Source organism: Heterocephalus glaber, unplaced genomic scaffold (assembly GCF_053883595.1).
Source record: "Heterocephalus glaber isolate CG9 unplaced genomic scaffold, H.glaber_assembly_v1.0 deba00001454, whole genome shotgun sequence".
NCBI lineage: Eukaryota > Metazoa > Chordata > Mammalia > Rodentia > Bathyergidae > Heterocephalus > Heterocephalus glaber.
Window position 1 is genome coordinate 12,645,351 of NW_028258303.1, and position 17,452 is coordinate 12,662,802.

Here is a 17,452-nt window from a genome sequence, read left to right on the forward strand (position 1 = left end):
TAATGACCCTTAGGCAATCTCGTTTTTCAGTATACCAGGAAGGACAACTGATTAGATCAAGCACAACACCTTAGCCTAATTGACACCATCAGCATCAACAATAGCATTAAATACAGCTTTAAAAAATGACAGTTTGTGGTAGCAGTTAATCTGTCACCTTTAACCTTGTGAGCTAGATCAAAATCATGTGAGCTAGATCAAAATCGAGGGCCAGCCCAAAACATGTTTGTAGTAAATAAACCCTTCACTATAGCAAATTTACTCTTTGGGAAAAGAATTTAAAATGGGTTGGGGAGAGGGGGATAGAGACATAGAAGGAGAGGAAAAGGTTAAAAGTGAGGCTAGAGGACACAGGAAGATCACACAAATTTTGGGAAACTGTTGAAGACCAAAGGACAAGACAGAGTGAAAGAACAAAGACAAGAGCAGAACAAACTAATAGCAATAGGGAAGCTAGAAACTGTATTCACCTTTCTATAATAGTGACAGTTGAGAGAAGGAAAGAGAGAGAAAAACAATTCAAAATGGGACAGGAACAGGTGCAAAGAGGGAGAGAAATGTAGAACAAGAAGGGAGAGAGAGAGAAAGAGAGAGAAAAGAAATACACACACACACACACACACACACACACACACACACACACACGGCCTCCCTTAGGATATGTCTCTGCTGTCCTGGTAGACAATGAGCAGCAGTGTGCAGATTTAAGTCGATTAGTCTCAGCAAGCCAGCTGTAGTCCACTGAGATTCAGGCTGATTTCTGGCTGCAAGGCCCAAGTTGAGGTCCCTGACCTCCTGCAGGATTGAACTCTGCAAGGTTCTACTGCAGGTTTCAGCTGTCCTTCCCCCTAAGTGAGTCTGGGTTTCTATGAGAGGTGCTGATCCCACCAACTTACCAACCACGGTGGTCCAGTGTGCCTTTTTGCAGAGATTTTCTTCACTTTCCCAGTGGTCTTCAATTTTCATTGAGGAGCCTCAGAGAGGCCCTCTCTGTTGTTCACTTCTGCTCTATCTTCTGGGGCTCATAACCATGGCCTTTATGGACCCCCAGCACCTCTGCCGTGTGGATTCAGATACCGAGAGGCCTGCGTGGCATGCTCTGGTGGCATGTGGCCGCGTGGTGGTTCCAGCTTCAGTGGGGCCTAGAATCTTAATTTTAAAAATCATCCTTTCTGGGCCAGGGATTTAGCTCAGTGGTTCTGTTGCCTGCCTTGCAAGTGCAAGGTCCTGAGTTCAATCCCTGGTACCAAAAAAATCAATCAATCAATCATCCTTTCTATCAGTGCACTGCAATGTGGCTCTTTTCATAAACCAAATGACTGTTTATGTGTGCTTCTTTTTGGACTCTATATTCTGTTCCATGGTGAGCCTACCTACCCTTGTGCCAGTGTGGCACTGTCTGTATTATTATAGCTTTAAAGTCTGAAAGTGGAAGTCTCCAGGTTTGTTCTCTAAGATTGACTTAGCTGCTGTTTTTGGTCCTCTGCAGTTTTACATGTATTTTAGAAATAACTTATCAGTTTCCATAAAAAAGTATGTTTTTGATTAAGATTGTGATGAATCTATAGATTAATTCATGGAAAACCAACATCTTAACAATATTGAGTATTTCTATGAATATGGTATATGTCAATTTTTTTGTTAATTTTTTTTTTTTTTTTGGTATCAGGGATCAAACTCAGGTCCTTGCGCTTGCGCAGCAGGCAACAAAACCACTGAGCTAAATCCCTGGCCCGGTATATCTCAATTTTTAAGACATTCTTTGATTTTACCCAACAATATTTTGTAGTTATCAGTGTAGAGTTCATATATATATATATATATATATATATATATATATATATATATTTCTTTAGATTTATTCCTAGGTGTTTAATTTACTGTACTAAGCAGTATTGATTTAAAAAATTATTCTATTTATTGCCATTATATTAACATATAATTGATTTTTGTATATTCACTCTATGTCTTGTGATCTTATAAATTCTAAAGTACAATATTTTGGAAGACTTCTTATAAATATACTTTATTATTTTATTTTTAAATTTTTTTTGTACCAGAGATCAAACTCAGTACCTTGCACTTGCAAAGCAGGCACAGTGCCACTGAGCTAAATCTTCGGTCCTATACTTTATTATTTTAACAAAATTCCTTTTTATTCTAGTTTCCTAAGATTTTGTTCAAAAGCATGAATGAGTGCTGGCTCTTATCAGGTGCTCCTCTGAATCTCTCAAGATATCCACTTCTAGTTTGGTTCAGCTCTAGGATCTAATGCTATAGTCCTTTCCCTGGGCTTTGGTCCATCCCCACATTCACAAAAAGTCTACAACAAAAACTGACAAACAGAGGTCTTAATCAGGGAAGTAGCAGTAAACATGGAAAGGAGGAAATAAATGTAAGAGACCTTGATGCTTTATGATATACATATTTTGTTCCATCCTAAATGGTTGAAATGAGATACCACTTCAATATTTTAAACTCCTGCCTCCTTTTGATAAGCATAAAAAATCTACCTCACCCTTTTGTTTAATATTTGTGGTAGTAGAAACAATAAGCTACTTTCCAAATATAAAATTTAATATAGAAGTATTTCCCAACTATATACACACTAGTCCCCTTCCCCAAAGTCTGATGCATCATTGCTAATCTCACTCCTCTCCCCAAATTGAAAGCCATTGAAATCACACCCATACAATACCTCCACGCTGGTTAGGCCACGCCTCAATGGTCGGCCTCTCCTCACTGTGGCCTGGGTGTGTGCTAGCAGAAGGTAGAACAGAGAATTGATGAAGACTCTAGCTGTCAAGGCTGGGGATTTAGCTCAGAAGTTCCGCAACCTGCCTCGAAAGACTCTGGCTGGCAACGGGATTTCGTCATAAAAAGGTTCAGAGCTAGTCAGTTCTGACCCGGGTTGAAGGTGAACTCTGAAATACACTTTTGTGGATGTATTCAAGCATCTGGGCACAATTACTGTAAACATTGGACTTGACTATAATGAGCCTTGGCGCCCTCTTGTGGACATGAGGACGTGCACAAAGTATAATATTTTATTCCGTAAGACTACAGTATTTTGTGTTGCTGTGTCCCATTAATCTAAGGTGACCCAAACCATTGAAAGACCTCAAGTCATGCAACCAGACATAACATTGCTACTTATGACGGGTGTAAATTAAGATTATCTGAAGCTGGGTATGGTGGTACACTCCTGTGTTCCAGCACTCTGGGAGGCTGAGGCAGGAGAATTTGCAAGTTCAAGCCCAATCCAAACAATTTAGTAAACAGTGAGATCCTGCACAAAACAAAATAAAAGGACAGGAGCTGTAGCTCAGTGCAAAGGCCCTGGCTTTGATCCCAAGTACCACAAAATAAACCCTTGATAAATGGCAAAAACAGCAGTACCCACCTTTTAAAGTTTCTGAGAAGATTAAACATTTAAGGTTAAACATTTAAGATTAGAACATTTAAGATTAAACATTTTTAGTTTCTCAAGATTTTGTTTGAAATCATAAATTGAATTTTATCAGATGCTTTTTCTAAATTGTTTACAATGTCCATTTCTGTTTTGACTCAGCTCTAGGACCTGGTATTACAGCCTTTTCCCGGGCTTGGTTGTACCCCCACTACACACCCATGTGAACCCACATGCACCCATGCACACCCATGTGCATGCACACATGCACCCACAACTTAGCCTACCACATACTATGTTCTCAGTAAATGGGATCTGTGATTGTCATCTGAATGGTGAGACAAGGGTATGTGGACCACACTTCCCCAGACAGCCTGGCTATAGGTACCAATATTCTCTCCTCCCTCAATCTCTTCCTGTCTCATTCTTACTCCTTAAGGCAACCACTCAACTCTTTTTTTTCTTTTGGTACAAGAGATTGAACTTGGGACCTTGCACTTGTGAAGCAGGCAGTGGTACTCAACTCTTAACTATTTCTTTTGACATTTATCATCATACTTTTAATAAGATATCTTATGGATTTTTCTTGATTTTCTTTTAGATGTAGGTACTGCTAATTGATGTTCTATATAAGATGTAAATTTCTTACAGTATTTTTCCCATAACCCCCAACCTGTACTTATGACCCTATCTATGTAAAAATAATTTAATTACATATTTAGCTCTCCCTATGATAAACAAAGTGTGGACAAAAGCATAAAAGCTATCAACAAAAAAATCTAGATTCACATTATAAATGTCAGACAAGTTTAAACCTAAGTCTTAAATAAGGTAAATAAATAAATTAATAATGAAATAATTGTTACATTAAATAATACAATAAAGTTTTATAGAATTTTATGCAACAATGGTCAGAAAGAATGAGATTAGTTGTCCATATCTATCAAACAGAGAAAAACAAAAATGATGCAGAGAATCTGAACGATGAAGATAAATCCAAATACATCCCCAGATAGACTCATGAGTGCAAGTAACAGTGGTAAGACTGACCTGGCATAGGTTATCAAAAAACCCATCTTCCAAAGCCACTGTACCGTGTTACATCCTGACCACCAGGGTATAGGGATACTAGTTTCTCCACATCTTCCACAGGGCACATTATTAGTTTTAAATTACTATTATAGCTATCTTAGTAGGTGTGACGTTATCTTACAGTAGTTGTCTCACTATTTATTGGTATATGTTTGCAATACATAATAAACACATTCACATGGGGAATTGGTACGTATACGTTGCAACTTGATCCTTTTTTACTTCCTCTTTCCTCTTTTCCTCTCCTGCCCCACCTCCACCCCCAGGTACCCTTCCCATCTCCTCAAAGTCTATCTCTCTGTTTCCTATCATCTACCTTTTATTTTGCCCTTTAAATTATTTATGCTTCAGCTTTCTCATATATCACATTTTCTTTATTCATTTGGTGATGGGCATACAGCACTTGCAAGATTTAGCTATCATGAGCTGTGCTGCTATAAACATGGGCATGCATGTGTCACTGTAATATTATGTCTTTAACTCTTTGGGGAAGATACCTAGAAGAAGTATATCTGAGTCAGATGGAATTTCTTCTTTTAGTTTTGAGGAATCTCCATAATGATTTCCATAATGGTTGAACTAGTTTACATTCCTACCATTTTGCATTTCTCTTAATAGCTAAAGATGCTGAACATTTTTTCATATAACTATTGGCCATTGGTATCTCTTCTTTTGAGAAAAGTCTATTTGTTTCAATTGTCCATTTTTTAAAATTGGATCTTTTATTTTGAGGGCCCAATATTTTTTTGAGTTCTTTATATATTCTAGATATTAGTACACTGTCTAGTGTTAGGTGACCAAAATTTTTTTTCCCATTTGGTTGTTCACTTTGGTTGGTTACTTCGCTATGCAGAGGCTTTTTAATTTGCTATAATCGTATTTGTTGGCTATTGGTTGGTGTTATTTCTTGTGCACTTGGAGTTCTGTTAAGAAACTCCCTGCCCTTGCCTATGTCTTCAATATTTTACTTATTTTGGGGGCCAGGGATTTAGCTCAGTGGTTCTGCCACCTGCCTTCAAGTGCAAGGACCCAGGTTTGATCCTTGGTACCAAAAAATAAAAATAAAATTAAAATAAAATTAAAAGATTTTACTTATTTTACCTTCCAGCAAATTCTGTGTTTCTATTCTTATATCTAAGTCTTTGATAGATTTTGATTTGATTTTAGTACAGAATGAACGATATGGGTCTAGATTTACTCTTCCGCATGTGGATAGCCAGTTTTGTACCATTTGTCTTTCCTCTTTTCTCCAGTGTATGTTTTTTTGCCCCTCTGTTGAAGATCAGTTAGCTGAAGGTCCTGGGGTTGTTTCTGTGTCCTCTGTTCCCTTGAACTGCATGTCTGTAATAACTTGATGTCTGGGATTGTGTTCTCTTCTGGTTTGTTCTTCTTTCCCAGGATAGCTTTGTCTATTCTATGTCTCTTCTGTTTCCATATAAATTTTAGGATTTTTTTCTATTCTGTAAAGAATCTATTGGGATCGCATTAAATCTATATATCATTTTTGGTAATATGGTCATTTAGACTATTGATTTCGCCTATCCAGAAACAGGGGATGGTTTGCCATTTTCTGATGTCCTCTTCAAACTCTGTTTTTCAGAGTAGTAGTTTTTATTACAGAGTTCTTTCACTTTCTTGGTTAGGGTAATTCCTAGTTTGTTTTTTTTAAGCTACTGTGGATGGGATTATTTTCTTGATTTCTTTCTTGGTGGGTTTATTGTTGGTGTATAGTCATTGTGGTTTTGATTTGTATTTCTCTATGGTCAATGATACTGAATATTATTTCACGTGCTCCATGGTCATTAGTATATCTTCAAGGAATGTCTATAAATCCTTTGGCCTTTAAAAAGTGAGTTGTCTTTTCATCTTCAAAGCATCCTTTATGTGTTCTAGATACAAGTCCCCTATCATATATGATATATAACAATTTTCTCCCACTTTCAGTCTGTCTTTGCATTTCCTGAAAGTTGTCATTTGAAACATGAAGTTTAAAATTTTGATAATGTTCAGTTTATCTAGTTTTTCTGTTGTTACTCATGCTTTTACAATAATATTTAAAATTATCGTAATTTAAAATCATGAAGATTTACACAATGTTTTCCAAAAATTTTATAGTTTTGACTCTTACACTTAGATTTTGATATCTTTAGTTAATTTTTAAAATATGGTATGAAGTAAGGGTCTCTTAGGTTGTTTTGTATTACTATAACAACATACTTGAGGCTGGATAATTTTCTACAGGAAAAAAGATGTATTTATCTCACGGTGATAGAGGTTTAAGGCTCACTTCAGGCCATGACCTTCTTGCTGCAGAGTCCTAAGGTGGCACAGGGCATCACATGGTGAGAGGCAAAGTGTGTGTGTGTGTGTGTGTGTGTGTGTGTGTATACTCCCATCTCTCTTCTGCTAGAGCCAGCAGGACTCAATCATGGGCTCTACCTCGATGACTTTTTCTAACCCTAATCACCTCCCAAAGGCCCCACTTCTTAAACACCATGATCACAGTAAGTTTCCACCTCTTAAATACCTTACAGTAGGGATTAAATTTCAACACATGTACTCTTGTGGAGTTACCCTCAAATCCTATCCAAACTAAAATGCAGTCTGACTTCTATTGCCTGTGGACCACTGTCTTAGCACCATTTGTTGAAAAGATTATTCTTTTACCCATTAAATTGTCTTGGTGCCCTTGTTGGAAATCAGCTGACCATGAATGTGTGGGTTTATTTCTGGACTCTCGATTTGGTTCCATTCTGCCTATGTCTGACCTTCTGCCAGTACCACACTGTCTTGGTGACTGTTAACTTTGTAGGAAGTTTTGTTTGTTTTTCAAGACTGTTCAAGAAATTCTGATCCCTTGAGTTTCCATGTGAATGTAAGGATCTGCATGTTTAATTCTTCAAAAAAGCCAAGGGAGATTTTGATAGAGACTGCATTCAATCTATAAGTCAATCTGGGGAATATTGTCAACAATGCTGAGTTTTCTAATCCATGAACATGGAATGTCTTTCCCTTTATTTATATCTTTAATTTCTTTCAACAGTGTTTTGTAGTTTTTTGAATGTATGTGTCCCAGTCAGTCCTTGCTACTGTAGCATAATGCTTAGACTGTGTAATTTATAAAACTTTAAAATAAATTTTTTGCTCACAATTATGGAGGCTGGAAAGACCAGGACCAAGGCAGTAGATTCAAAGGCCTGGTATCTACTTCCAAGATGGTGCATTTCTAATCAGCTTTGGGCGATGGTGAAGCTGCTGGTCTGAGGACTACACTTCAGGAAGCCCAGGTAGTGAGTGTGTTTAGTCAGCTCTGGGAGGCAAGGGAAGGGAGATCACAGGATGTAGATGGAGGAAAGTAGTAAGTGAGTAGGCCCTTATGGGTTCTCTGTTTATGTCTGTCCCTTGCGAAGTGAAGCTAGCAGGGGTAAAGTCAGTGTAGTACAGTAAACAATGGTAGAGTTAAGAGCCCAGACTATGTATACTACTACAGACCTGAGTTTGAATTCACGTTGTGCCATATACACCTGGGTGACTTTGGGCAAGTTACTTAACCTCTCTAAGCCTTAGTTTCTGTAAGATTGGGTTAATAATAGAGTTGTTACTGGTTACCTGGCCCTGTCACACATGACTGAGGTCCCTTGGGGATGTTTTCACTGAATGAGACTTCCATGGATTTGGACGGACTTGGTTTTGCTGATGGGTGCATTGATAGCCTGAACTGCGAGGACTGAAGTGTGCATACGATGCGAGTGTAATTGTCTGGAGAGGGCATGTGACACCAAGGGAGTAGGAAAGGGACTTCAATTTCAGTCTGGGGCTCAGTTTCCTAACCTGTGAAGAAAGGCGGGCGAAAAGAGATTCTATATCGATCTCTTCTGGCTCTAAACCTGAGTTTCTCAACGCCACGGAAACTCTGAGTTTAAACTTTCTCCTCCTCACCGCAAGGGGGCAGCAGAAGACCGGGCTCTCGACTGCCATTTGCCGGGATGGGCTGGTGCTCTCTGATTGACACCGCGTTATAAAATAAAGGATCCCAAAGGCTAAAATCTCTGCCTGCTCTTAGTGATTTCCATTAGGCCAGGATTTAAGTCCTAGCATAATGCTTATGTCACTATCATCAGGACGTTCCTATTCTTCCCGTGCACCTCTCAGCATCATCCACCCTCTGACCTTTCCCTTCCCCAAGGCCTTTTCTATCACTTGCCCTACTTCTTGGGAAAATGCCTGCCAAGTTCTCTCCTGTAATAAGATGGGGGCCTGGGTGGTAGGGTGGCAGCTGTGTGCTTTACAAGGTGGAAACAACTTCCTTCTTCCAGCAAATCTTCTGCGAAGATTTGAGGCTTGGGCGCTTGGTACTGCTCTCCCAGGGAAATCAGTTTCAAATAAAACACCCACACACTGCCAGTCTATTCAGATGTGTTCTGGTCACAGTGGGTAGGAAGTCTTGGCTATCTGTGGGTGGGGACACTCTGACCCTTGCTTAGGGCTGGTGACCCTCGTGTCCTGGGCTGGGATGGGGTGGGGAGAAGCGGGGAGGCCGACCATGAAGTGAAACAAGAAACCCAGTTATAGAAAGGAGATGGGGGCCTGTCCTGCGAATCTGGAGGAGGTGGATCTGAGATCCCAGGGGAGGGTGGGGTGGGGGTGCAGCCCAGGTGACCCCCAGGAGGAGAATTTCAACCTGAGGCCAAAGGGAGTTGGCATGAGGCCTAAATAAAAAGATGACCTTTCTTCAGGGAATTTGGGGGACTTCCAGACAAAAGCTGACCTAAGCATGGCAGGGGAAGTAGAATGGAAGGGCTAAAAAGATAAGGTCAAGATCAGGTTAAAAGATCAGCACATTGATCGGAAGGAAATTTGAGACACAGGTAGATAACAGGAAGAAGTTGTTGAATGGTTTAAATTTATGCCAGCTGACTCTACCTGAGTCATATAATCTCCTTATGGTATTCAGCTCATTTTCTTTTTTCTAAATGCTTCTACACATAAACAAGATTTTTATTGTTAACCTCAATGAACAGATGAGAGAATATTAATGGGTCAAAGACATATTGCTCAGAAGGTCACAAAATGACTGATTTGTATTCGTAAATGCCCTGGCAAATCATTGTGTATTTTTTTTTTTTGGTACCGGGGATTGAACTCAGGACCTTGCGCTTGCAAGGCAAGCGCAGTGCTGTTGAGCTAAATCTCCAACATCACTATGTATTTTTTTATCACTATGTATTTTTGAGTTAAATATATATATATTATATAGATGTATGATTTCTGAAACTTCATTTGCATTTGGAGTCTCACAATAACTTCACTGGAAAGAGAAAGCAGATGCTTTGAAGGTAAGATCTATATGTTTTATACTCTGCTTTGCCAAAAGTGAAAATTGTATTGTTACATACATATTGAGTAGTACACAAAGATAGTACAATAAACATTGATTTGACTCAATGATCTGCCTGATGAAAGGCTTTTTTAAGTTTAAAAAAATTCCCCAGCAAAGCAGTCAGAGGAAGCTGACAGCCCTCACACTGCAGAGAGGTGTTTTCGAAGCAACTCTAGGGCTCTGGTATTTCTCACCTGCAGGTCTTTCTCAGATCTCAGCTCATTCTTGATGGCATCAAGCTCGCTGCGAATCTTTTCCATTTCTAAATCATACTAAAATTTCACATCTACTCTCAGGAGTGCATTTCCTAGTGCAGTCTGATGCTTTAGCTTCCTCGTGGCTTCTTTTAAAGCTCTGTTCTCTAGGTTCAACTTGTGGATGACTTCTTTGGCTTGCTGGAGCTCTTCAGTTAAGTTTTTAACATTTGTTGCTTTTTCAGATTGGTCATTTTTTAAAGCTTGAAGTTCCCAGTCTTTCCTCAAAGTACCTGTCCCTGATTCTTGAAAATGTAGCGATTTTGTGGAGACTTCTTTTTTGGAGTTCAAAAGTTCTTTTTCAGCATTTTCAAATTCTTCTTCTATTTTTCTGCATTTCATATTGAGTTCTTCCAGCTCTTCATTCAAAAGGTTCAGGTGAAGTTTTGGGGACATTCCTTTGGTCAATTTCTTCCTCGTGCCTTGCTGTGGGAGAGTTGGTAACTCCTTTCTGTGCCCAGTAGAGAGGTCTTCTGTTTTGTTAAAGATTTTTTCACTCACAACATGCAAATTAAATGAGTCACAGGAGGAAGAATTTGTGTCAGCTTCGTTCTTTGACATGTTTATCCCCTTCCCTTTTACATTTGGTTCGTTTAGCTGGGAAATATATTCTTTCCTCCTAAATTTATTTTCTTCTTGAAACTTTCTACTGGAGAAATGATAAATTCCTCCCATTTTCCTGTTTTTATCTACAGCTATTTGTTCAGAAGAGGATTCTGTCTGGAAAGCCTCTTCTAGAACATCCTTTGCATTAAAAAAAGGAGCAAACATATTCTCCTTCCAGTGTTTTCTTCTGGCACTCATTTCCTTAGGTGTCTCTGTAACTTCCCTTTCTCATGTCCAGGGTCTTATACTGATTATTGTCACTTTCCTCCTCTAACTTGAACTGGAAGGGTAAGTGCAGTCTGGAGAGTCCTATCCCCTCCTCCCTGAAGCTGGCCACCACCAGCAGGTGCCAGACCCTTGTTCAGTGCAGGCCACTGTGACTCAGCCAGGCCAGCCTGTGCTCAGCTCATGTCCTGAGCCTGCACCTGAAATCAGAGGGGATCTGCAGAGGAGAGAGAGGACAGCAGGCCAAGAGCTGAGTCCTGATTTCCAGAGATCCTTTCTTCTTTCCTTTTCTTCCCGCTAAGTGGTAAGGGCAGAAAACCATCCAGGGAAGCAGCAGCTGGAAACAGGTAGATCTAGAATGTGGAGCATTTCCTCAAAGTTCCTTCACCTTCTCAGGATTCCACGTTCACAAGCCTTTGTTAGAGTTTATCCCCTTGCAGGCCGTGGGGGTGCAGGGACAGAAGGAAATGCTTTACCCTCAAATTTGGTAGCCTTTTTGGTAGCTGCCACCCAAATTACCTACAAAAATAGTGGTGTGGTGAGGGGAAAGAAAGCCCAAGTTTGTCCTAAAGGACTTCAGGTGGTGGGTAATGGGGTATGCCAAGTGCCCTATGTCTTAGTAAGACTCTCATGGAGGGAGAGCTGGGGGAATTCAGGAAAGGCCTCACTACAGACCTGAATTATTATTGACCACAGAGATCATTGTGGAGGAGCTTGGGTGGAACATGGTTAATATTTTGCTAAAATACAGGGAAGAGAGAAGGCAGATTGGATCATAACAGACTTCCTTGGCAATGTCATAAAAACACCCAGATGAGCCAGGGATTTAGCTCAGTGGTTTCATCGCCTGTTGTGCAAGCACAAGGACCCAAGTTTGATCCCCAGTACCCCCCAAAACAAACACCCAGATGCAGAGCTGGCCCACATTTGTGTCCACAAGTCCTGTCAAGGGTTTTGGGCTGCCCGTCCCCAGGCCTGTGGTGGCACCGATCACCTCACCCCTGTGTGCGCCCAGCTTACCTCTTCTGGGGCTGGGGAAGGCATGGACTTTGTGTTAGACTCGTCCTGGATTTCCTTGAGTTCTTGGAGCTGTCTCACTGCTGGGCCTTTCTGATTGCCTCACAGAGGTCGCCATGGATGTGGGGACTATGGAAGGGAGAGAAGCTCCACACCGGACACGCTTTGTGGGTGCCTAGGCAAGATGGCAGCTGGGTGCTGGTTTGAATTCTGATGTTTGGGGGCAAATAGTACTCTTTTCTGGTGATCATATGTGTAGGGAAAGAAGCTTCAAGGGAGAGGGGAGCTAGGTAATTGCTGGCTAAAGCTTTAAAAGAAAAATGATTTCATTGGCATTACCAGACACCCTCAGAGATGAAATCTCTATCTGATAGGCGCTGGGGAAATACTGCAGATGAAGGTACATTTGGAGGAACTTGGGATTTTGATTTTTCTTATGTGGTCAGATGTTGGTTTTAATGTCACTATACAGTCATTCACTGGCCACCTAAAATCTTCCACTGCTATACTTCCTGTAGTAAGTAGATAGAACCCTTGGGTTTGCTAAAAATCAATGACACCTGTCCATGGTGGTCACATCTACAATCTCAGCTATTTGGGAGGCTGAGGCATGAGGATAAAAGTTTGAGCCTATCCTGGGCAGCTTAGCAAGACCCTGTTTCAAAATAAAAAATAAAAAGTACTTGGAATGTAGCTCAGTAGTAGAGTACCCCTGGATTCAATCCCTGGTAACAAAACAAAATCAAACCAGAAGCTTTTCACTAGCAGCGTACTGTAGTTAAGTGAAAAATTTGAAGCAGAGTAACACTACACAGCAGTGTTTGAAAGTTCCGCAGAAAGTTTAACATTGATTTACCATATGACCAGGAACTCTGCTCCTAGATATATATACAAGTGAAATGAAACCATACATCTAAACAAGTGTTTGTATGACTATTCACAGAAGCATAATTCAAAGTGGCCAAAAAGTGGGGAAGTTAAAATTTCCATTAACTCTTTTTTTTTCCTTAAATTCTTTTATTGGTACATTTTAGGTATATAATATGTTTACATTTATCATTGGGTGCTTGTACCTGTACATGATATATCTTGGTTCTTATTTTTTCCCCATTACATATGTGCCCTTCCCTATTTACACAGACTTCATTTCCATATTTTTTCTTTTCTCATAATTTTTCCTTTCCCTTCTTTCCTCTCCCCTTCCCCTCGCACTACCCCTACCCCTTTGGACCTTTTCTTCCTATTTCAGATTATCAATTATTCATTTTAATCATTGTAATCCTTAATTACACTCTCAGTTTCTCACACTAGAGAAACTATTTGGCATTTACACATGTGTGTCCTATTTATTTCACTTAAGAGGATGGCCTCAATATGCATCTATTTAGCTATAAATGTCTTTATTTCTCATTCTTTATGTCTGAGTAGTACTCCATTTTATTAAAAAAAAAACATGCATCTTCTTTATCCAGTTTCCAGTCGATGGGCACTTGGACTGTTTCCAAGCTTTAGCTATTACAAACTGTGCCGCTATGAACATGGGTGCACATATATCGCTGTGGTATGATTCTTTTAATTCTTTTGGGAAGATCCCCAGCAGGGGAATAGCTGGGTCAAATGGGACCTCTAGTCCTAGTTCTCAGAGGTATCTCCATACTGATTTCCACAGTGGTTGCACCAGTCTGCACTCCCACCAACAATGGAGAAGGGTTCCTTTCTCCCCACACCCTCGCCAGCATTTGTTATTTGTTGATTTCTTGATAGCAGCCATTCTTTCTGGGGTGAGGTGGAATCTCAGTGTTGTTTTCATCTGCATCTCTCGAATGACCAGTGATGTTGAACATTTTTTCATATATTTATTTGCTGCTTTTACTTCTTTGTCTGAGAAATGTCTGTTCATTTCAGATGCCCATTTTTGAATTGGGTCTTTGAATTTGGGGGGGGTCTGATTTTTTTCAGTTTTTTATATATTCTAGATAGTAGTCCTTTGTCTAAGGTACAGCTGCTAAAAATTTTTTCCCACATTGTAGGTTGTCTCTTAGCTCTGTTGGTGGTTTCTGTTGCAGTGCAGAGGCTTTTTAATAATATGGTGCAGGACTGTAATCCCAGAACTCAGGAGGCTAAGGCAGGAGGATTGCCATGAGTTCAAGGCCAGTCTGGCTACATAGTGAGTTTAAGGTCGGTCTGAACTACATAGTGAGACCCTGCCTCAAAAAAAAGGAAAGAAGCCAGACATGAAAGACTACATGTTGTATCATGTCACTTATATGAAATGTTTAGCATAGGCAAATAATAAAGATACTCAATTAATGGTTGCCAGGGGCTAGGTGTGAGAGAGAGTGAAGAGTGACTATAAGGAGTATGGAGTCCCATTTGGGGAGGTGAAAATATTCTGAAATTATATCGCATTGATAGTTGCACAGCTCTGTGAATATACTAAAAGCTACTGAATTGTAGTTTAAAAAGGTGAATTTTATTGTATATGAATTTATTTTTATGGTTTTGTGAATTATATCATAGGAAAATGTGAAGCATGAAATTTTATTCAAGACACACATTATGTGCTCAAGATGTACAATAAGCACAGTAGTATAGCATACAGGAGGCCCTGGAATCAATTCCCAGTGCCCACATACATGTATGTATACATATATGTAAACACACATACAGTAAACATTTAAAATATAATCCAGTTAAAATAACAAGTATGGTGAAGGAAAGATAGTGGAAAAGATAGGAGAAAAAACAGTTGGTTCGAAAAAGAAAATAAGACAAAATAAGAGAAAAGGAGGCTAATTTCATGATTTTTGACATAATAGAAAATGCCTCTCATTATTTTCTAAGTTTCCCTTGATCTTTAGAATGCAATTGGCTAGGAAGTACTGCCTTTGAGCTTCTAATTAACCAACTGGCTGTTGTTTCCAGATTTTTGAATTGCTGTTGCTCTTTTTTTTTGTTTGGTACCGGAGATCGAACTTGGGTCCTTGCGCTTGTGAGGCAGGCAGCAGAGCCACTGATCTAAATCCCCAGCTCTGCTGTAGCTCTTAAAGTCTTCAGTGGCTTAGGGTTTTTGCCAGTGAAATTAATGTGCAGAGGACACAGAAGCTGCAGAATCAGTCAGTGACCGGAGCTGGAGTTGGGTTTTGTATCTCAACACCACGTAAACGCAAGGCACAGGCTCTCCACTGTCAGCATTAATCCCATTGTTGACAATCACCTCAAGAAACCCAATAGGTGGTCTTTCTTCTTCTCTAGGACAGACTTACCACTCTCGCCCATCAAGTACAATTTTATAGCTAAATAATTCGAGGTCTTGGGCATAAATTGGTCCTGACCTATTTATTCTCAGGCTCCAAATGGGTAGAAAGCTCAGCCTGTAGACCCAGGGCCTGGCATGGACTCTGAGTGCGTGGTAGGCCTCTTCTCATAATCAGAAGTGACCTTTCCTAATGAAACAAAGGTAACAAGAGGCTAGGAGAGCAGTTATTATACAGCTGTGAGAATGAGCTGCAGACTAAGAATGGTGCTGTCTGACGTTCTGGGCCTCCTTGGAAGTGACCACAGCCTTTCATCCCTTTACCCTCTCTGGGCAGTCAGGGAAGTCTGACTGGGAAGTCTGAGGCAGGCTTCTGCTTTTGCCTCAAGTGTATACCCTCTCTTCCATCTTTTCTCCCAGTTCCGCCCCTCTTCCTCTCTAGTCTGGTCAAGAGCAGCGCCTTTGTAACAGGCTTTCTAGACTCTGATCTTGCCTCCCCCAGACCCACGCTTCACCCTGGGAGAGTGATGTCTCTAAGGCGAGTCACACCATGGAGTTCTCTGTGTAGGGAGCAGGTGGCGCTATAGGCAGAAATGATGCTGACAGCAGGAAGGACTGAGCTTCCTTGCAGGGTTCTCAGATGCAGGAACCTGAGGACATCCCTGTATGAAGTGGCTGGGTCAGCTGACACTCTCAGCACTTTTAATAGCACTTTGGTCACAGTAGATCAAAAAGGGGAGTATATTTAAAAAAACAAAACTCCCCTGTTAATAATAGCTATAGTGCAGTGAGCACATCCCAGAAACTCAGAGTCTCAGCGTGCATTGCCAGTGTCAGCCTCTGGGGAGGGGACTGTCCAGTCAGTGACATTTGAGTTGTGTCTCAGGTCCTGTTGTGCTAAGTTTCTGGTCCTGAGTTCTTTTGTGAATTAGAGCTGCTACCTCTATTTCTGGGACTCAGGGCCATGAACAGAAAATCTGTGGAAAAACATTTGCAGGGAGGTTTGGGAGCCCCTAAGCTAGCCAAGCAGAGAGCCTGATGTGCAGCCAGACTTTTCTTGTATCCAGAACCAGATGATGAGTTATGTTCTCCCTTGGGACAATCCCTCCCCACCCTTTGAAATGTCTCATTATCATCACAACTGTCTTCAGTAGGCTTCCTGCTGGTGTGCCACAGGCCCAGTGACTCTCACCCTCAGTCTTGCAGCCGGACTAGATGTTTAGTGCCCAAAGGACCATCGCAGGGAAGCAGTGACCGCTGCCTGGCTGTCTGTGTTGCAAAAGGAGGCTGAGCTTTGATAAAGGGGCATTGTCTGCCCCAGGGAATGGTGCTTGGGAGTCTGTGTATTTGCCAGTCCTGGACCACACTCTCAGCATCCAGGAAGCGATAGGTCGCTCCAGGTGACCATGTCAGTTCTGCCTCATGTGTGTACACAGATTACCTGGACTGTGCAAGACAGAGCATCCCCAGAGCCAGGTCCAGGACACTCCCCAGTCTTGAGCCCAGCACTTGGCTCTCATCTCTGCTGACAGAGCTCAGGCTGGGCAGCTTCTCATATTCCCATCTGCCTGACGTGTAACTTTTTCCGATGATGCACTAGACAGATGAAACTTAGGGTTCTCAGCTATGCAAATGAAATGTAAAGAATTTCTCCCAATTGCCTTGCTGACTGACTAGGGAATATGTAGATGTTTGATTTTCGGACATTAAGGTTTTAGTCAAAGGCTGCTCATCATCTTGGAAATTTCCAAAACACCATGGCTTCTCTTCTGCTAATTCCCAGATCAGTGAAGGCCAATACACATATACCAGTAGAGAGGAAAGGGCAGATCTCTGAGCATAGGACATTAAGCCAGAACTTGTTACTGCCTTACCTTGGGCCACTCACAGAAAGCTTCCCAGCTATACCCTGTGTAAGAGGGGGTGGCCACAAGAGCACCCAGTGCATTAGGAATGAGGCAAGAAGCCTTTTCTTTCCAGAGCAAATGCTGTAAATTGATTGTGCTAAATATCCTTAATTTATTTTTTTAAATACAAAGAGAGGGACAACTATGAGAGATTTATTTAAATTATAAGGAAATGTCTGCTTAATTCTAAGAGACTGAGATGATTATTTTGCTACTAGGTATGTGTTTTATTTCTAGTGAAGAGTGGGAGATAGACTCTTAAAATTCATATCAAATATCAAATTATTCCAATTTCTTTCTCTTTTT

At 40.7% G+C, this 17,452-nt stretch overlaps 2 protein-coding genes across 4 annotated transcripts in view; one reads left to right on the forward strand and one right to left on the reverse strand.

Moving 5' to 3' along the window:
* The window catches only part of Shroom3 (shroom family member 3), a 338,993-nt gene that overhangs the window by 69,732 nt on the left and 251,809 nt on the right, over positions 1 to 17,452 (forward strand). The window lies entirely within an intron of this gene.
* Positions 9,857 to 12,172, reverse strand: LOC101713452 (coiled-coil domain-containing protein 160-like). The gene is given in 2 exon segments (XM_013073336.3): positions 9,857 to 11,485; positions 11,987 to 12,172. A coding segment is annotated over 1 exon segment (918 nt). The 5' UTR covers positions 10,940 to 11,485; positions 11,987 to 12,172; the 3' UTR covers positions 9,857 to 10,021.